Below are 20,852 nucleotides of genomic sequence, written 5' to 3' on the forward strand. Positions count from 1 at the left end.
GAGGAGGAGGAGGTGGCGGAAGTCCGGATCTCTTACTCCCAGGAGCAGGAGGTGGTGGAGGAAGAGGAGGTGGTGGAGGAAGAGGAGGTGGCGATGTATGAGTATTGCTTCCAGGAGGAGGTGGTGGAGGCGGAGGAGGTGGCGATGTATGAGTCTTGCTTCCAGGAGGAGGTGGTGGAGGCGGAGGAGGTGGCGATGTATGAGTCTTGCTTCCAGGAGGAGGTGGTGGAGGTGGAGGAGGTCCTGGTCTCTTGCTCCCAAGAAGAGGTGATGGTTCAGAAGTCTTGCTTCCTAGTGGAGAAGGAGGAGGTGGTGGTGGTGGTGGTGGAAGCGGAGGTCCTGGTCTCTTACTCGCAGGAGGTGGAGGTGGGGGTGGCGGTAAAGTATTCTTCGAAGGAGGTGGTGAAGGTGATGGTCCAGGTCTTGTGCATCCAGAAGTATGTGGGGGAGGTGAAGGAGTTGGTGGCGGCCCAGAACTTTCGCTTTTAAGAGATGGTGCTGGTGCAGGCTGTGAAGGTCCAGTACTCATACTTCCAGGAGGAGGGGTTGACGGAGGCGGAGGCGGAGGCGAACTTTCCCTTCTGGGCGGAGGGGGTAGAGGTGGTGGTGCAGGGGGAGGTGCATATCCGGAAGTTTTCCTTCCAGACGAAGAATGAGGAGTTAAGGGTGGTTCAATAGCAGTTGAGGGATCAGGCTCAGAGTATGAATTTCCAACCTTGGCGAATGGATTTGTCTCGTGAAATTCCTCAAGGCTTTCTGTTTTAACTGCAGTTGGAAGAAATAAAGGAAGTATGCCCGTACCCGAGCCAGAAGCTTTTGATTCCTCAGCGCCACCTGCTGTGCCGATGGTCATAGATGGAAAACTAGAGCTTGTACCTTCTCTTCCAGATGAAGAAGATGTGGGTGTGGACCAACCACCACTACCAAAATCCTCGCCCGCAGTCTTTGCTTCGAATTGATGCATGTATTCCTGAAGCTTAGTATATACAACATTTGGAGATTCTGAAAGAATTTCTGGCAGGGCAGGAGCTGAGGGTGGAGCAGGTAAAGGACGCGGCCCTGGGGTAGGAGCACTGGCAAAACTCGACTTTATTGGAACATCAGGTTTCTTCGGCTTATTTACCATAGAATATCGTTGCCATCCAACTGGGTATGGATCCATATTTTCCTCAAACCTTGAGCTCCGGCTGTGAGAATTGGGCTGGGGCCTTCTGGCATTTGCACTTTCGGTCTCTTCAAACTCTGCTCGTATCTTAGAAACTGACGGAACTGGTGATACTGCACTAGACATGACGACGCTGATTGCGTCTTCACCTTCTTCAATCTCTAGGCGAATCTTAGGGAATGAGGGAAAAGATGAGAGAGTAGCAGGGGTATCGAAGCTGATTGCTGTCTCAAGATTTTCACATTCTGCTTGGACTTTGGAAACTGAAGAAACAGGTGTCATTGGAGCAGGATAAATAAAGCTGCCGAAGCTACCTGGCGGTGCTTTGGAATCTTCAACCTGGTCCAGCCTGGTCTCAAGTGGTGGTAAAGATACCCTTGAATGACAAGGTTCATCAAATCTCAAGGGTGAGGGAGATGGTGTAGTTGGCGCTGTGTAGAAGTTAAACACTCCATCCTCCATCTCCTCAAATGTTCTATTGTCTCCTGATCCCGATTCACTAAAAAGGGGCATGGTCGGGTTATGAAACAATCCGTTACTGATTGCGTCTGACTGTTGTAGCTCGGCAACCTTTCTATCCAACAGGTCTGTATTGCTCTGAACAAAATTTTCTCCGTCACGTGCCTGTTTTTTGCCCTCGCAATCTGTCAGCTCCACACCTTCGGCAAAAGGACTCGAAGATATTATAGTGCCATTCTCTCTTCGCGTCGGATTAGTCCTGGGAGAATTGAATAAATCCCCAGTACCATAGCCTGGAACAGAGTCCTCCTCATACTCCCCACGCGGTATCGATCCTGGTTCCCCTTTTAAAGGAGGACTGGCATGCAGAAGGGGCCTCTCCCTTGCTGCTGAAAATTTCCGGAGCATGCGTCTGCGGTAGATACAAAATGCTATCGTCGCTAAAATAAGCGTTGAAACTACGCTAACAACAACAACAATGACTATGGTTGACACCCGAGTATGTGATTCTGCTCCCTGTGCTGGCTGAACTGTTTCCACGGCACCATCTGTGGGCGAGATTGGGGATTGAACCTGAAGTAAACTTCTCCATGATACAGAATGCTTGGAGATATACCAATCTGCCGTTTCTAACGCCTACATTAACAAACAACATCTTCAGAACTACTAGGTGGTCAGCAACCAATTCAACGATGTGATCAACTGAGAAGGCCCGAGAAAAGATTATTTATCAGAATGAAGCTAGAGCCCCAGACTATGAGCATAAGCGTGTGCTTGTATTAAATGTACCTGACCATCCGTGACTCGCACCACGGTGTCAACACCATCCTGTGGTGTCTGGCGACAAGATTCTTCGTCAGATCTTGATGGTAAAAGATTATGAGCATAAACGCGCAGGGCAAATCGGTCCTTGATGGTGCCGAGGATCGGTTTGTATACATCATCTGCCTTCACAGGTGCAGTCCCGTGTGTGGACTCTCCTGTTGAGAGCGACAAGAATAAGAGCAACAGCAGTTTGGAGAGCTTGACCCCTCCTTTCGATCGGATCCTCCTCATCTCCACATGAGAGGCCCGTAACTCTATCCAACTCTTTGGATGGAATTGCACTTGCAATGCGGGGACGAAAGGAGTTGAACTCTTTGAGAACGTAAGCTAACACCTGCTTGAAAGAAGCTGTGCCCTAAGTAGGGTGCGAACCCTGGAGAGAAGGCTCAAGCAATCACTGCGAACCAAAAATTCTGCTTGCATCGCTTTGATCGAGCACCATCTTCGAAGAGCATCTACGAAAAGTCCAGCATGTGCTTATCAATCCCTTCTCTCCTTTTCCAAATCCCTCAAGATCGCCGAAACAGCTCTACTGCGTGGTACTTCCCACCTATTGAAAACGACTGGCAGTCCCAAAAAGGCATCGTCCACTTCCCGAGCTTCTCATCATTTCCAAAATCTCCACACAGATTGTAGCAATCCGCGCCTCTAATGCTGACACTGTTAATTCCAACACCTTAGCTAGACTTTCCTCTCTGGGCACTGCGCAATAGCCCTCTGAAGGCTGCACGAAGCGTGGATGGGGACTAAATGTTCAAATCCTAGAAATTCATACACCACAGACTCACGATCGTTCAACTCCGTCATGCCCCAATCCGCTTACTCCTGCATGCTCCTGTTCGAATCCTCCTCAAACTATACGTCAGAGCGTCAATCGTCACCGCCTCTGATCGGTGGATCTCTAGAAGTCGGGCAATGTAGCCGTATTCTGCAACAGCTGGTGCGCTGCAAGAGATAGATGGCTAAGGAATCAGCGATAGCTTGGTGTACCGTATAGTCTGAAAATTTTAGTTCTGTGGCCGGTGCGTCTTGAGGGATTCTGGATGAACGTGCAGACGCGCTGAAGCCAAGAAAATGTCTGCAATCACATTCCGTTCTTTCACCAGAACTACCACTACCAGCTCACAAATCCTCCAGCAAATCCATTCAACTTTGCCCCGCAAGCTAACACAAACCTATAAACGACGGCTGCCGGATAATCACCAATTCTGTGTGCAGACGCAATCATCTGCCGGGAGGGGCTAAGCTTCAACCTCGGGACCACATCTTCGTAGAATTGTGCCGCACAAACCTCCCAACTCAATCGACTGGCTCCGCGATCATAGTGACGTGGGGACAACATGTGTCAACGGGACCTCAAAAGGGAGAGCTGCGTAGAATAAGTCACAGGCCGCTCGTGATCTAGAATTTTTGCAATAGGCTGTTCGAAAAAGACAAATGCGACGGAGGTTTTAGCACGAAATCCGGTCCCTCCTCCCAAGTCAAAGACGCTTTCCACAAATGGTTCCAGGATGTGCCTCGGACGTGAATTGCTTGTCGGATATCGCCATATCGTGAGGTAAATTGTGATCAAGTAACGAACACAGAGCATGAAATCTCTTTCTCAGCGGTGGATGAGAAGTATCAACTTATTTCTTCATTGCAATTTCGATTGGATTGATGATTTACTGGCGCAAGAGCAGACTTACACGGCAGTGGGTTAATCGGAAGCCATAGTGCTCGAGGCGAAGTGGAATCAGATCTTTGCATGAAATACTTGTCAAGTGCGCATTGATGGACCAAGCCACACATCATCCATCACATGAAAAGGTTTCACCCCATCCTAGACGAAGAATGTTCCAAACGCCCCCATCAAGAATAGTTCATTCCAGACAACTGATACCATTTTCCATCTTGACCATTTCGGATACACTCTAGTGTTTCCAGTTAGTCAGTAAACGATCCAGCTTTTTTTTGCTGGTGCATGTTGCTTCCTTACTGTCTAGTTCACTACGAAATAAAAGTTTAATAATATATCAAATATTAGACTCTAGCCATCTTTTTTTTTGTTTCAAACGTGTTATCTGACATTTTGGTTAATTACATGTGCAAACAACAAGTGAGTTTTCTGAAATAGGACTCTTGAATGCTCGTGTTTGTAGATAAGAATCAAAGATGAAAAGTGGATTTGTATGCCGGCAAATAGGTCAGTGCTTAATGCAGTGGTCGCTTCCGATTGTCTGCAGAATTAATTTACGAACACTTAGAATAGATGGAATAGTCTCCGCGTTCTCTTCGTGAATACCAAGTTGGTTGCAGACCAAGTTGCTTCCGACACAAGAGATAGAAAATCCGCCGGTAATCTATCATCTAGAATGTCTGCATATCAATAGGATGAGTTCGTTGCACGAATGGTGTTGGATTCGTGAATCAATTTTCTATACAGCACAGCTTTGGAACTGAAGCGTGTGAGATTACATACAAGAGGTAAGCTCTGCAAAAGACTTTGTAACCATAGAGATTGCATCCATTGATACACTGACGATGGCATGATTGATTGTGGTCAGATAAACAAGGAGCAAGCAAAAGGAGCTTGCAGAGTCCCAAAACTGCTCCTATGCTTAAGATTTCTGAGCAGAAGGTAAGCAAACTTAGACACAGGAGTCGGTTTTTCCAGCGACAAAAACCAGCGTGATGGAATTAGTCCGGTTAGTACTCACATTGTTCGATATGGAATCGTATCTCACATCTTGGGCGGTTTCCTACAAAAAATAAAAAGTGGATCAGATTCAATGTCATATTATGCCCCTGGTTGAAGCAAAGTTGCAACCAGGGGCATGTTGGCCTTCTTTTTTGACGTTACGTTTTTTTGCCTCGAACTTGCAGCAGTCGTATTTAAAACAAGGAGAATTGGATGATGAAATGTTTTTCAAACATAGAAGATCAATGACATGGTGTTATGAAATTCATTGGATAACACAACTTGTTAGGAGGTAAAGAAAGAGACAGAGCATAATTTGTCTAGAGCATTTGCAGTTGCATATAGAATTGAACAAGGTTGTGTTTTAACTTCAAAATTGGTTACTATTGGAACAAATTCTCTAAAAAAAATTTTGAATCTGTTTCTAATAACTGCATCATTGTATTTTTAATGGTCCGTATTCTTTCTGTTTTTTTTTTCATTTAAAATTTCATTCAATCACTTAGTAATGTGAATGAATGTTGCTTGTAAACTGAAATATTATGAAGGAGAAAAAAAAAAAAAAAAAAAAAAAGAGTAAATGTGCATTCTCTTTATTGCTATTTAAATAAATAAAGAATCTTATATCAAAGAATAATTACCTAAATAGATATTATAGAAATATATTATCAAGTTATTCTAAACAAAAGTGCAAAAAGATGTATAGTAACAAATAAAAATTATTATTATTATTATTATTATTATTATAACGATACACTTCTTATGCAATTCTACTATATATATATATATATATATATATAAAATTATAGTAATACCAATTTTTAATAATATCAATAGAAGTATTTAAAGTTAAAAAGTCACATCTAATATTATATAATATGAAGCATGTAAAGTTTGCAATTGATTATTGTCATAACATATAGTCATATTCACTAGTATGTTTGCTTAAATAAGTAGAATTATGTAGAATTAGGAACAAGTAGGAATAATTGTCGATATCTTATTGGAAATCTTCTTAGAAACTTTGTTGACTTCACCCATGTTTATAAGTGATTGGTAGATTGACAACTTTGCCAATAAGTTGGACACATGTTGCATATTTAGCCACTTGTATTACAAGATGGTCATGGGGCATTTATGTCGGAAATTCATCTTACAATTAAACATATGTTTTACAAGTTGGACATGTTTTATATTGCCTATATGATATTGCCTTGTAATTCTTTAGTAGATAGTATATATAGAGGCAAGAGTGAAGTTTTCATCACTCTTGTCAATGCCTTTCTTGTGGTCTATCTTGGTTCAAGACTTCTTAGTCTTTTTGTATTTAGCAATAGCTATTCTAATTTTAATTCTATATCTATGTTTTAGTTGTCTATTTTTTCTCTTTTGTAATATAAGAGTATATTTTTATTTTTAAAGTTTTATTTTGATTCATGTCCTCAACAATAGTAGCAATAAATAACTATCTATTTTAATTTTATGATTTTTATGATATAATTAATAATTCTCTAAATTAAATTTGATGAACCTAAATAAATATATGTTTTTATAACCTTGAATTAAAAATATATTCTATCTTGAACATAATTTAATATATGTAATTTTATATCTATGTAGCATTAATATTCAATATATAAAATTTTAATCAACTTATTTATATACAAAGTAGAAATATTTATTCTTTTTGTATTTATAATAAATTATATATATATATATATATATATATATATAGATTTTTAATATCTAAAAAATAACTAATGTTCTTCAAATATTTTTTAATTGAAATTTTTTTAAAAAAAATATAGAATATTTAATAAATTTTATATATTATCTTCATAAATTAAAATTTTGTAATGTAATGTATAGGTCTTTTTAAAATTTACATGGTTCAAAAAAATATATATTAATCAACAAGTTTGGAATCTTTGTGGTATTTCAGCAATCCAACATTGCTTAATCATAAATATTCTTTAATGAGAAAATTGGATGTGTTTTGTTTGTTTTTATATAATATGTTTTTAAAGAAAAAGTAGTACTTTGTGTTTGCTCATTTCAATTTGCCTAAAACACTATTCACATATAAATTTATTGGCATTTGTAAATAATAAAATTAAATATTTATAAATCTTTAAACATCACATGGAATAGATTCTATTTTTTTATTTGATTAATATTCTTTGAACTATTTTTCCCAATTCACTACATATATAATAATTTTAAAAAATATATATTATATAAAATATTAAAATTAATACAAAATGATTATCCACACTATCAATCTTTCTACATGAGGGAAAAAAAGTGTAATAAAATAAATACATCCATCACTTATTATATTGCAATTGGCACTTAAAAAAATATATGTATCATGAAAGAATATAGAAAACATAATATAATCATATATTAGTTTTTTATAAAATAAAATAAAATAAGTATATTTATTTTTAAAATAACTATTGTATAAAAGATTTAAAAGTCTAAGATTTTTAAAATTGATAACTATGTTTGTGTATATTTATAGTGTTTATATATACATATATAGTGAAAACTTATATTGTTGACCATGAAAAAAGTAGTTGACGGCAAATATTTGTTAGTTCATTTATTTGTTGGGAGTTTTTGAACTCTATGCTTAGTGATCTTGTAGTGCTATTCTTAGCAATTTGTAGTAACATATATATTTTGATCTTTGATTGATCAAAAGTTGAGTTATTGCTTTTTTATTTTGTGTCACTTTTGATAAAAACAACAAGATATGCAACCAATCAAAAGTTGGTTTTTGTCTCCTTTGATTTATCCTATTGGTTTATCCCCTTAAATATTTTTGATAGAAAAAGATAAAAACATAATATTAATATTCTTATATGAATTTTTGTATTTGAAGTATACCTATAAATAAACATATATGTAATGGTTAGAATAAATTCTAAGAATATAAAAATTAATTGACTTAGATATAGATATAATTGGATTTGCACTAATACTTCATCTACAACCTTATCAAAATTCATTCTTATTCAGTTGCTCAGACTGATGGATCCTTATTTGTTACGAATGTAAAACCCAGCGTCTTCTTTCAAAGCTCGACTTGTTTATGTATCCTTTACTCTTGCGTTATTCTGCCTCACAAAATTAACTAGAGGTCGAAATTAATTAGAGGTCTCCACGTGATCAGATGGGAGGACTTCTGAATGAGGTCCCCAATGAGGTCCAAACCTAGAACTGGGACCGCACCTCCCGGTGAGCCCTGGAGGTGTGGACCATGCATGCTTGTCTGGACCTGTTTTAGACGGTTACTTCATGTGTTCATCCTCATCTGGGACACGTTCCCACCGTCGTGGTATTGTTGAGAAGATGAGGAGCATGCTGAACGCGTTCACACATGTGAGAATAAGCGGTTTTAGGGGGAATACAAAGTTTTGGATTGGCAAGAAGACCCACTTCTGCTATTCCCTCAACGTGGACCCCTTCTACCAGGTCACCCTCCTTGCATTCAGCCACTTGGCATAGCAGTGACTTGGCTGAGCTTCTTCAAATGCAAGATACTGTCGTACAGGCTTACGTCACCTTGCATTGCAATTCTTCATCCCGTTGACCTTCATCGAGTGTGGTGATAAAAAATTTATGTCAATCTCCATCTTTCGACATTCATCCACAGCACGTCCCTAATGGTGTGTCCACAGTCCGCGATACCTGTATTCCACATTTTACAAGAACTTTTAATGTACAATTTACATTGGACACATATGAATTTCTTCCACGATCTCATAAAATTGGATTTCCAGGTCAGCGATACACGAGGCGTGCGGCAAAGGTGATGCAGCTGCTCTCCTGGAAAGCGTGCTACGAAATGTTATTCTCGAGTGTTATTAGTGCCACGCTGGCTCGTACTAATTTTTAATTTTATTCAGTCGTTATGGTGGTTAATGTGAGGACAAAAATATCATGTCCTTTCAAAGAAGGGAAGCACTAGTAAGGGTTGATGATCCAATGAGGATCAAGACCCAAAATCCTAATGTCAAGTGCATGTAACAGGTGCTTACCATGTAGCATGGCAACCATGCCGCCCAATCCACGTGGCCCGACGCATTCCACGTCAGCATTGTGGGGTAGTAGACAAGGCAACAAAACCCCAGGCTGGGTCAAACAAAGCAGAATCCATGCGAAGGGGAGGGGAGAACAAAGGGAGCGGGGAAAGAGCGCAGGGCCCGCCACCGAGCGACTCTTGGCACAAGCTTCTTCTTCCTCCCCAAGGCGCTTGGTAAGTGCTTTAGTGGAAGCGCGAAGAATAATATGGCTCGTCTTCGTCCCTCTCGCTTCGACGATTATTGTATCCTCCTCATCTGAAGGTAGGACGATAGGATTCTTCCCTCCTTTCCCAATCGTTTACTATTTCTCTTCTTTCGTTTTCATTTCGCATAGCCATTTGTGTATTTGGGAGATCTGGCGTGTGGAGCATGGTCTGCTGGCTTGCGGTCGGTCGTCGGGAGTTTGGCTTCTCGAGTGGGGTAACTAATTGGCTGTTAGGAGACTGAAGTTATGTTTCGATGTGGAGATCGGATCTGTGGTGAGGTCGTGAGATTTTCATTAGCGGGTTGCGGTGGTTTGGATGGCGTTTGGGTGAGGGCTGGTTGTAGTAGTACGAGGGTGGGTTGGGTCGCTCTTTCCCGAAGTACGTTGTGGAGCGGTTTAACGAGGTATTTTTCGTACCATGGTAGAGGATTCGATGTTGTTTTCAGCCTTCTTTTTGGACGTTTTCAGCTTCGTCTTCCTCCTGGAATTGCCATTTGTGGTCTCTGTAGGGTAATTCGCGATGCAATTCTGTTCCTTCCAGTCGAAGTGTTGACGAAACACTATTGATCATGAATTTCTTTGGAGGTTTCTCATAAACGAGACTCCGTAATTTTATTCATGATTCCAGTTTAGCGTTTGGCAAATTTGAGAGAGTCGCAATTCCGGATTGCAGGATTGCTGTGTCCGTGGGATTCACTCAGCCCTGGGCATTTTGGTCCTTTGATGTACCACTTCGCTCATTTTATCTTCTAGGTTAATATGTGACTCGCTGTCTGCTGCGGATGCTGTTTTTGTTCTCTCTATGAAAAGGTTTTGACCTTTGACCTGGATTGAAGCTCATTGGTCTCTTTCTGTATCCTAGTTAGAAGCTTGTAGGGACTTATGGTGATTTCCACTCAATAGGGTTTGGATTCGTGGAAATTCATGTCTATTTTTGTGTGCAATGCTCACAAGTCAATTCTGTGACGAAAATAACGGAAAATCACCCCAGGTGAATTTTAGATATATGGATCTACGCCACAATCATTACCTACAGCAGAAACTTTTGGTAACAGAAGGGTTGAGCAAAATTTGTCGCCTGCATGGTATACGAGTTGTACGGAAATGTAAGCTCTAGATGCTCTATTTTTCGAAAGAAGTTGTTTCTTCAATGACTTCACTGTGCTCTTTCATCAAACTCAGACTGAACGCTCCTTGTGCTGCAATTTTAATTGTTCTTCCCCTACGTCCGCGACTATCAACGTATTAAAGTCATTCAAAAATTCTTTTCGGTAGAATTGGTATATCTTTCCGAGCTCTTGTAGTTTTATATAACGTTCTTCGTCTCTCTTTTCATATTTATGCAAATGGATAAGCACCTTTTCTAGATACTATAGAATTGTCTTTCTGGTCTTATTCGTTGCAAGCTTCTCAAGTAGTCATTTGTCCTCAAAATGCTGTCATGTACCCTGAGATACTTCTACGCTTCCACGTAAAGGTATAAACAACAGAAACACGTCTGAAACGCTTATGAAAAGTAGTTTAGAGACGACAGTTTATGCCTTAACAATAAAGTAGAGTCAAAGGTCGTGACTGGACGTGGGCAAAGCATTCACCCTAACAAGCCTTACTTCGTCTTTCCAGAGTCGAAACAGTTAGGATGCCAGGCTATTTGTACGATTTGCCAATGGGTCCAGAGACACCGTGAACTGTTTGATGAGAAGCTGCAGTGTATCTATAATTTGTACACTGAAGTTGACGAAGCTGGGAGCTCTATTCGTTGACTTTAGCTAATTAACTATACTCAGAATCAGACCCATCTGCAGGTATTACAGGTGGTCCTGAAATTATTCAGTTCTGCAAGCTTCATAGGGGTTGACTTTGTAGGGATGGGAATTGAATCATTCTTTTTGGCCAGTAGAAGAGTCTTCGATGTACTTGATTATATTAGAAAGTATTAATAGCTCGAGGACGCAAATCTGTACGTGAGATCCGTATGTGTTCAAGGACACAGAATGCTGGAAGCAAGAGTGCAAATTGCACAAGGGTCTCTGGTATGTGTGGCATGACAAAGAGGTGAAACGCATGTAAATGGTCAGATTGGAATGTACAATCATGGAGGTTTCATGATTAGCTTTTCAGTAGTACGATAATCCCGCTTGTCTCGCCGGGTTCCTGACGTGCTCGACTTCCCATCGTACGAAGATGAATAGTTAAGACTTTTGATGCCAATCTCATAAGTGCTTTGAAGTCGGATATGACCTGTGCATTGGCGCTACATTCTTGTGATCGGCCTCTAAATTTGCAAAGCAAGGATATTCGAAACTTCTCAACAAAGCAGTTGAAGCATATGCTGAATTTTCGAGCAATTTCTGATAGGCATGATGATGCAGGTAGTACTACTAGGTTATGTTCTCATTATGAACATTGTATTGTATGGGTACATTATAATCATTATCGAGTCTGGGGCTACAAACTGTTGAATAGTTGGGGTCACGGTGAAGATCTAATGGTGGAGCAGGGACTTTGATGCATTAATTTGTCGCTCTGCCCCAGGAGGAGCTTAGGAAGTCAGTGTTTGCCACTTTCCTATTTTCTGACTACTTCAAGGAATTCAACCTTCGAGCGATCGGGTTTTGTTCTTGTTCTGCTTAGGAGTTGTCTACGGCAGAAGCAAAAACGGCTTTGTTCGGGTTGTAAAAAATGCTGCATAAATATTCCTGACAGGCACTATTGTAAGCTCTGCATCCTGAGGTTTTTAGTGCTCTGTGTTTTTTCTTATTAATTCGACCTCTTCGTCACGCATATTTTAGTCTCTCACCATCAGAAGACTTCTTTTGTTGTCATGAATATTTATTTTTGTACTTTGGCATGCTAGTTTGATCAGGACTAAGGATGCGGATTGCTTTATTAATTATGACCTATTCAAAAATTGTCATAGAAATTTTCGCGATCGGGATCTCCTTCTGGTACGAGACAGAGATTAGCTGTCGAAGTTGCTTTGCAATGTGAAACTCCGTACCTATCTTCATTTTATGAGGTGTGCTTTATCAGAAATGGCGGAAGAGTGCGGGCAAATGAGTTCTTGTAGCTGCGCGACAGCAATGATTGTATGTATTGAAGTGATGTTTAAAGTCTTATTTTTGCAACTACGATCCCGGAGTATTTTTTATTAATCGTAGTGGCTTGCTTTGCTTACAGGAAAACATTCTTAAAGTCACTCCAATATTTTGGAGCATCTCGACCGAAGCGCTTCTCATTTTGCCATATTTAGGGTCTTGTGCATTGTTGTGAACTCTACAAGGGTTTATGCATAGATGTTGCTTCCGAACGCTCTCTCTTTACCAATTGAAAAACAATTGTCTTCAAGCCTGATGGGCTCCAGTCTGCTCTGACTCACGAAGTGAACATATATGAGAGTCGGCCTTGGCTGGCGGGTCATCTGACCTGCTTTTACGAACAATCATAAGAAAATTGTGTTCTTCTGCAAGAGACTTGTGATGTCTGCGCCGAAGGCGAGGTGACATGTGCTTTAGGGGGCGCGCCGCACGAAACGATGGTAAAGTTTGCAAAGCAGTTGGAATTACAGCTGGTACCAGAATGGAGAGGAGCGTATTGTCAGTATAAAACTTTGAAAAAGAGCATAAACAAAATAAAAGAAAATCCTCTGGATATCTCAGATGGTCCTGGATTAAATTCTTTCTCAGGAAATCCTCTGGATCGTGGGCACAGTTGTAGGAAAAGCTTTTGGTCTCACATTGATCTTATTCAGGTATCTCATTGCGAACACTTTCTGCTGAATAGACATTCTAGCATCTCAATTCAATAAGATTCAGCTATTTGCAGGTTTCCAAGAAGTGATCAGAAGAGCTGGACTGATCTGTGATTCTTTTTAATTCTCTAAACCTGAGGCTTACTTTTGTTTTGACCCGGTCTATCGAGGATACATTGCCTCAACTCGTGCCATTTGAGCCTTTCAAGTATTATGAAAGCTGAATTAATCGAATGTTGCCTTCAATTTTGCTTAACAGGTGCATGGTAGGAAGCCGGAGATTGGAGATTACTACGTCTACGAAACAGAGTTACTCGGACCAATTGCTCATTCCGAATATGACCAAGCTTTTTTTAAAAGTCTCGATGCACAACTTAATAAAGTGAACGAATTTTATAAACGGAAAGAGGATGAGTTTATACAACGAGGCGCTATTTTAGATAAGCAAATATGTGCACTGACTGGTGTGAAGAAGCTGCTGGAGCAGGGTCGTATCAGACAGGACGGGTATGGTACGAGTGGAAGGCAATCCGAACTTGGTAGGTGTTCTCATATTCTTACAATGATGGATTTAAGTAAAATAAGCTATTACAAAATCCAAACATGCTCTGGTGTGAAGCATTTGCATATAATTTTAACCTGCGAGATGACAGTTAATTTAAGTTGTTTTGGTGTTGCACAATTATATTGTAGTTCCATCCACCCGTCCGATTCTTGATGCTTGTTGCATGCATAGCTCTTCCGACATATGTATTTTATCAAGCAATCATTTCTCCAGGGGACGCTCAGGAAAACATGGAGGGAGGCTTCTATGACCAGAATGTCGACCTCCTTGAATCCATCGCCAAAGCCACGTTTGCTGCAAGTGGGTTACCCACCTTACCCCTGCGACGAAGGACGATTGAACCAGTGGAGTCAAGTTCACTCGGGTCTACTTCAAGTCCAGCCTCAACGGAGGTTTCTGTAGGCAGCATGTCAAGGAATTCACAGTATACAAGCAGAAACCAAGTGAGGCTCATCATTCCACGCACTACTCCTGCAGCTACTCTTGCAGCCCTTGCACAGATGCTTTGGGAGGACGTCTTCCGACAGTCTAAAAAAGCTTCAACATTGTACAGAGGACGAGAAGACTATATTGTGAGCCAGAAGAAGATTCAAAGTGCTACGCTCATGTTACGTGCGGCTTATGTTGAGTTCTATCGTGGGCTTGGTTTGCTGAAGAGCTACAGGTTGGTAAATCCTCGTGTCTATTTTTTTGGGTTTTATCACGGAACATTTCTCGACACACTTTAAGGTTACTTGGCATCGTCACCTCTATCCCTCATTGTTTGTCTTGTTTCAAAATACTGCGGTCCATGTTATTTAGCACACTGATCGTGAAGTTTGTCATGCATCACTTCAGCTGACTGACTTACAGAGTGAGTTCCTATGTGAAATATGAAGTCTCACTGTTTAGTAGACAAACAATTGATGTCAGTATTCATGCTTAGATTCTTCGATGTTTCTGATTGGCATAGTATTGTAATAGTGGATTTCGTTGTTGGTCATTGTGTGCTGTAGCTTTCCTTCTACTAGAACTTTTACGTTGGAGAAGTGAGGCTTCAGGATTGTTCTTCTCGTTAGCTCGTACATTTCACATGCAAGTTAGTGGGAACATATTTATGCTTGCATTCATCATCTTGTTTATATTGCAACCTCGGATTAATGGAACTTCCTGGGATGACTTTTTAGTTATCATGTCATTTTTCGAGAATCCAAGCTCATCTCGCTCGATTTGTTGGAACTGTGACAGTTCGTTGAATGTGCTTGCATTCGCCAAAATCATGAAGAAGTATGATAAGGTAATTTCAATATCCTGGAGCTACTGCTCCTGTTTTGTTACAGCAGAAATAAGTCGTACTTTGGGAAAAAGGCTAATTGTCACGATAATAGGTGTAAATAAGCAAGAGGGGTTGAAGAATGCATTGACATTCACCTGAGACTCTCGTAAACTTGCTCTCTAAAATCATTTCAGCCAATACCATCGTGCATGGTTTTATCTCTGATTTTGAAAATAGCTGTGTCGAATAATTCGATACCATGAACAACTCTTAATCATTGATAACACACTTGTATCTTTGTGAATAAATGGCTCTCTCACACTCTCTCATCCATGATTTGCAGGTGACTAGCTTGTGTGTAGCTGAAAAGTACATGCATCACGTGGAGCGGACTTATGTCAACAGCTCTGACAAAGTAAGAAATTGTTACTCATTTTGAAAGAAATGATAAAGTACTTAAAATGTTTAAAATGTGCGCACGTCAGTGCCCAGACAGCGTATATTTGGTTCGTTGATTTCGCTAAATATGAAATAGAACTTAGCTCTCAACTTTTTTTTGATAGTTGTGTGTCGGGATTATTTTGTTAAAATAAATACCTAATTGACTTTGTGTTTTATATTACATTTTCTAAAAGCATCTGAGCGAGCTAATTTCTGGTTAGGGACTATTGATGTTGCAACAGCTGCAGATTTTCCATGATGCCTTGATGAAGTCATGAAATCAGTGACTTCACTACTGTATTGCCAGTTTTAGACTCATTTCTGTGGAAATATTTCTCGCTGTAATCCCAAATATCACAAGTGCAGTATAATGAAGAATGTGCGAGTCATTCTTGAATGCAGAATCGTTTTAGTTGGTTAATTAATCTCTGTTACAGGTTGCAGTCCTAATGGACAGAGTTGAGGAGATATATACGGAGCATTTTACAGGAGGTCATCGGCGGCAGGCAATGGCTGCATTGAGGCCCATGCAACAATCAGCGTCTCATCATGTGACATATTTTCTTGGTACAAGGATCGTACCAAGTGACCATGGCTGTGGACTGTTTTAACATGGAATCTTTTGAAGTCCTTATACTTACTGAGCTAAATTATACATGCCGTGAAGGCTTCTTAAGTGTGAATGACGCAGACAGATCGACATTTCAGACATTAATTTCTCTGTAGTAACATTTTGGTGAAGAAATATGTTTCTCTGGGTTCAGAAGCAACATCTTAATTTAATCAATGGATATCCTAAAGTAAATTCTGTTATCAATACTCCCAAGAAATCTTGGTTAACAGGTCTTTTGGGCAGGCTTCTTTACTGGATGTTCCGTCGCACTCATAGCGGCATTCGGGGTCCTTCTTCGTCTAGGCGGGGATTACAGCGACAAAGGCCGAGTTAGTTATCTGCACACAATTTTCCCTACTTTCAGGTATTGTATCCATCCGGGTCTTCTCAAGTAGCATCAGTTCACCTCTGCTAATAGCTCGTGAATTTTTAAGCTTGTCTTTGGTTCATAATTGTTGATGAGCACTGTGTCTAACTTTCAGCAATATTAAGGCTGTCCTGACATTAGTTTAGAGCTTTGCTTTACTCAAGCATTTTCTTCAGGGTTTCTTAGGACATCTGTTGCGATATTATTTGTGGCTGTCATTTCCTTCACTGATGGATTTTGGGGATGTAATATATGGTGAGAGAACAGCATGCTAGCGCTTGTCCTCCTACACATGTATCTCTACGGATGGAACATCTTTTTATGGAAGCGTGCTCGAATCAATTATGCCTTCATCTTCGAGTTTTCACCTGGTTCAGAGCTAAGATACAGGGAAGTTCTTCTCGTGTGTACAGCGTTGACCACTTTAGTAATTGGAGCCATGGTGGTTCATCTGAGCATTCACTCTACGCTCATTCCAGGACAAGCATCCCCGTATATTGACCTCATTCCTGTTACAGTAATGCTGGTAAGTCCTTAGTTGCCTATCTGGTTGGTGTGGAGCTAATCATTTTGTGCCCTTAAAGGAGCTTTTGTTTTAAAATTTAGTTCCTTTCAATCTGTTAAGCCTTTGAATGTGCGTGGAGCAGATATTTTTGGCGTTATTGTTAAATCCTCTGAATATATGTTACCGCTCCAGCCGCTTCTTCTTTTTAAACGTGTTCTTGCGTATTATCTGTGCGCCACTTTCCAAGGTGCTTAATTTTATACCTCTCCTATGTATTTGGTTTCGAGTAGAGGTTTCTTATGCATTTGGTTGTTTTTCTCGATTTTATTTTTTGGGAGCATAGGGATGAATATTTCGGGGTTTGAGAAAATCATATAACTTCTCAAGTGCAGGTAATGCTGGCCGATTTTTTCGTTGCAGACCAGTTAACGAGCCAGGTTGAACTCATCCATGAACTCTAATTTTTTTCTGCATCTATTCAGATTATAATTCCATGTATGTTAGTACACTAGATCTATATCACTGCAGATGTGTGCATTAAAGCACGCGGAGATAAAATGAACACGGTGGGTCTATGCTCACAGACTAACATCAAGGTACGAACAGGTGTCGACGTTGAGAAATTTAGAGTTCGTGCTGTGCTACTACTGCGGTGGATATTTTCTAAGCAGGAATAGCGAGGCCTGCACTAAGAGCAAGCGGTTTGATCATTGGACGTATGTTATAGCTTTGTTACCCTATTGGTGGCGGTTTTGGCAGGTATGATCAGTCCTATGTGCATGCCAAGCTTGATGAGCTCTCAGTACGGTTGATCCCACATCGTAGAAAGTTTCATGTGATTTGAGTTCTTTGCCGCTGATTGCGTGTTAGAGATATTTTCTCAATGTTGCCGATCTTCATTCACAACTACTTGTTCCAACCCGTCAGTTACTTGAGATTTAACGGTTTCTGTAGAGTTTCCAAGCTACGATTAGCATTTCATAGAACGTATTGGTTTTCTCTTTCCCCCATCTAGAAACCAAAAAGAGATTCAGAAAGGGTTTTGCACAGTTGGGTTCTCAAATGAGGTTCACATCTGCAGAAGCATTTCTTCAACTTCAGGTTATATCTCTTACAATGTATACACGTCTTGCCAACTCGACAGTTCCCAATGTACATCCTCATCCTCTTCAAAAGTCTGTAGTTAACAACATGTACGAACTTTACTGTGTCTAATAGTGCACGTTGAATCATCTATTTTGAACAGTGTTTCAGACGCTGGGCTGAGGAGAAAGACTTTGTACATTTGGCGAATGCCGGGAAGTACTTATCAGCTATGGTTGCAGTAGCGTTGAAAATAACCTATTCCAAGAACTCATCTGTAGGATTGTTGGTTACATTTTTCATTGCGTCAACAATTGCGACTATTTATCAAGTATATTGGGACACATTCGTTGATTGGGGACTTCTTCGTCGAGACTCCAAGAATAGATGGTTGAGAGACGAGCTCCTTTTGAAGCGAAAGTGGATATATTTTGCATCGATGGTATTACATTGCTCCCTTTCTCTCTGCTTCAAACTTCAGAAGAATATTGAATTTTATGCTACCGGTGCTAAACTTGAGTTTCTTCAATGTATTCGTAGTGCGTTATCTCCGGTTTTGAACATACCATCGATTTCTCTCACTTTAGGATGTTATCCACAAGATTGCTAATCGAACCTAGATTCCAATGCATAAGCTGCCCGATTTCACTTATTTCCTCGAGTACGCTTCTAACGAAGGTCTATGCTGTCCACGTTTGCAGGCACTAAATGTTTTCCTTAGAATGGCGTGGTTACAATCGATGACACATTTTACATTTGGATCGCTAGACAGCTCTGTTATGAACTTCTTATTTGCGGCTCTTGAGATCTTGCGTCGAGGCCACTGGAATTTCTACAGGTGCTAGGATAAAGTTTCAGTTCCTTTGATTGCTTCTGATAAATTACATCATCCAAGATTATTCCCATAATGTTTAGAGCTTCATCATTAAAATCATAATTACACAATTGACAAGTGCAGGATATACGATTGGATAGGAACAAGTCAGAATTGCAACAACCCCATAACTATTAGAATTGTTTTGTAACATCACCCTACTAAATACACAATTGCGGCACTTGCTAAGTGATGTGTTTATATGTGCAGATTAGAAAATGAGCATTTAAACAATGTGGGTAGATATCGAGCAACCAAGCAAGTCCCGTTGCCTTTTGAGGATACCACCTCAGAAATTTAGCAGCTCCAATTTTCCTTGCCCTTCCCGAGATGAATTTGGGATTCAAAAATCAAGTTGCTGCTCAGCTTATATATAGCATCAAAACCGGGTTATAGCTTCATCGCATGGCCCTCTTTGCCAGACAAAGCAACATATACCCTTCGCTAGGACAGAGATACGCACACACAGCCTCATCCACCCAATTCATGATCATCATGGTCAATAGTTTCATTGTCTGAGGCATTATTTTGCTCAGAAATTCACTCCTCATAGCGTAACCTGTACCTAGTTTATGCTGCACTGTGAACCACCGATCGAAACTTGACAGATAAGACATTGAGTTCCGACAACTGATACAAGGCCAGCTCGAGTTTGTAAGAGCAAACAGTAGACTTCATAGCTACAAATACAACCGCAGATTGATTGTGAAAGCCTCAACACGGGGAGTTTTCAGTGACAGAATAAGGAACCGACATCACTGGCTCAGAGTGTACGGACCGCAACAGCTGAGATTGGGCTCTTCTATCGGTACAATCTAAGCTTTTGAATCTCGAGGTATATTCTGGCACAAATGTCAGTCCTGGAAGAAGAATTTTTGTTGTCTTTCTTTTTTACTATTAAAAAAAAAAAAAAAAAAAAAAAAAAACTGCACAAGCATCTTTCTTTGAGAAAAGAAGTTACATGGTACACTCTTTTAACAAACCTGGACGCATATCATATTTTCTAGTAATACAGGAAGGGAAGGTTTTTGCACTTTATGATATCAAACTGAACTTGACAGTTTTTATACTAAGTGTTTCTGATTAAAAAAAAAACTATATTCTTATTTTTGAAACTTTTACTCTAAATATTCCATATATTCATTGATGTCCGAATTCAAGGATTATATCATACCAGGTTCATACATCTTTGGAAGGAAATTTAATATCAACCAACGGAAATGATTTCATATGATGTATATTTAAATTTTCAAGATGGATAAGCAGATTCTGTGGCTTATTTTACATGAAGTCTTAATGAAATAATTTTTTTTTGAAGTTAATAATTAATAGAAGATTTTTATATGGATTTTTGTGTATTTCAAATTTAAATTAAATTTAAAATATTTAAGAAAATTAAAATGACCAGAAAAACTATGGTTTTTTTTCAATAAATTAATCTTTGATGTAATTTTTATGTTTTAAAATTTTAATGATATTATCTTTTCAACTTTCAAACCTTAAAGGATACCAAATTTAACATGTAGTACCACACTTTACTGTTTTTAGTCATTAACTTTTTTTTGATTTAAGACCTTCTTGTAGTGACATGTAATTAGTATAATGGTTTAACGAAAAACAATTCCATTTGATGTTGGATGGATGTTAATGCAATGTATGTGATTCTAAAATTAACATCCTCTCTATAAAAAGTTTAGAAGTTAAAAAAAAGAAGATTCAATATATTTATTTTAATATGATAAATAAAAATTTCTGTTAATGTTGTTTTACTACAGTTATTATAAATAAATTTTGGTTTTAGAGAGAGCCTAGATACAAGTATTAAATTTTTAGCAAAGTCACCTCTCAAATATGTTCTATTTTAGTTTTTGTGGATGATTGTATATATAGAGATCTCTACATATATTTATTTATTGATTTTATTGTGTCTAAGAAATTAATTTTTATACTAATTTAAATATTCAACATGAGGT

At 39.4% G+C, this 20,852-nt stretch overlaps 2 protein-coding genes across 10 annotated transcripts in view; one reads left to right on the forward strand and one right to left on the reverse strand.

Moving 5' to 3' along the window:
• LOC112285762 (uncharacterized) overlaps positions 1 to 4,639 on the reverse strand; it is a 7,448-nt gene extending 2,809 nt beyond the window's left edge. Inside the window, exons 1-2 of the mRNA XM_024526852.3 lie at positions 2,414 to 4,639; positions 1 to 2,260 (exon numbers count right to left, since the gene is read on the reverse strand). The exon at positions 1 to 2,260 is cut by the window's left edge and continues 754 nt beyond it. Coding sequence (XP_024382620.2) covers positions 1 to 2,260; positions 2,414 to 2,680 — 2,527 coding nt within the window. The 5' untranslated portion in view covers positions 2,681 to 4,639. The remainder of the gene's footprint in view (positions 2,261 to 2,413) is intronic.
• A 4,687-nt stretch (positions 4,640 to 9,326) lies between these two features.
• LOC112285998 (phosphate transporter PHO1-3) lies at positions 9,327 to 20,687 on the forward strand. Of its 9 annotated transcripts, none has more exons than XM_024527464.3 (16): positions 9,405 to 9,481; positions 11,961 to 12,139; positions 12,606 to 13,176; positions 13,436 to 13,715; positions 13,955 to 14,405; positions 14,969 to 15,017; positions 15,340 to 15,411; positions 15,875 to 16,004; positions 16,294 to 16,414; positions 16,685 to 16,943; positions 17,065 to 17,169; positions 17,315 to 17,359; positions 17,529 to 17,681; positions 18,169 to 18,447; positions 18,707 to 18,843; positions 19,090 to 19,805. In XM_024527464.3, the coding sequence occupies exons 3-16, from the start codon at positions 12,961 to 12,963 to the stop codon at positions 19,178 to 19,180; spliced, it is 2,388 nt and encodes a 795-aa protein (XP_024383232.1). In that variant the 5' UTR covers positions 9,405 to 9,481; positions 11,961 to 12,139; positions 12,606 to 12,960; the 3' UTR covers positions 19,181 to 19,805. The 9 variants fall into 9 exon arrangements, 8 of the variants coding, with proteins under 8 accessions (XP_024383230.1, XP_024383232.1, XP_024383233.1 ...); XR_016504520.1 differs by lacking the exon at positions 9,405 to 9,481 and adding an exon at positions 20,057 to 20,687 and having other exon boundaries at positions 9,842 to 12,139; positions 19,090 to 19,714; XM_024527461.3 differs by lacking the exon at positions 9,405 to 9,481 and adding an exon at positions 12,283 to 12,373 and having other exon boundaries at positions 9,842 to 12,139.
• The last annotated feature ends 165 nt before the right edge of the window (positions 20,688 to 20,852 follow it).

This window comes from Physcomitrium patens, chromosome 8, assembly GCF_059467195.1.
Source record: "Physcomitrium patens ecotype Gransden chromosome 8, ASM5946719v1, whole genome shotgun sequence".
NCBI lineage: Eukaryota > Viridiplantae > Streptophyta > Bryopsida > Funariales > Funariaceae > Physcomitrium > Physcomitrium patens.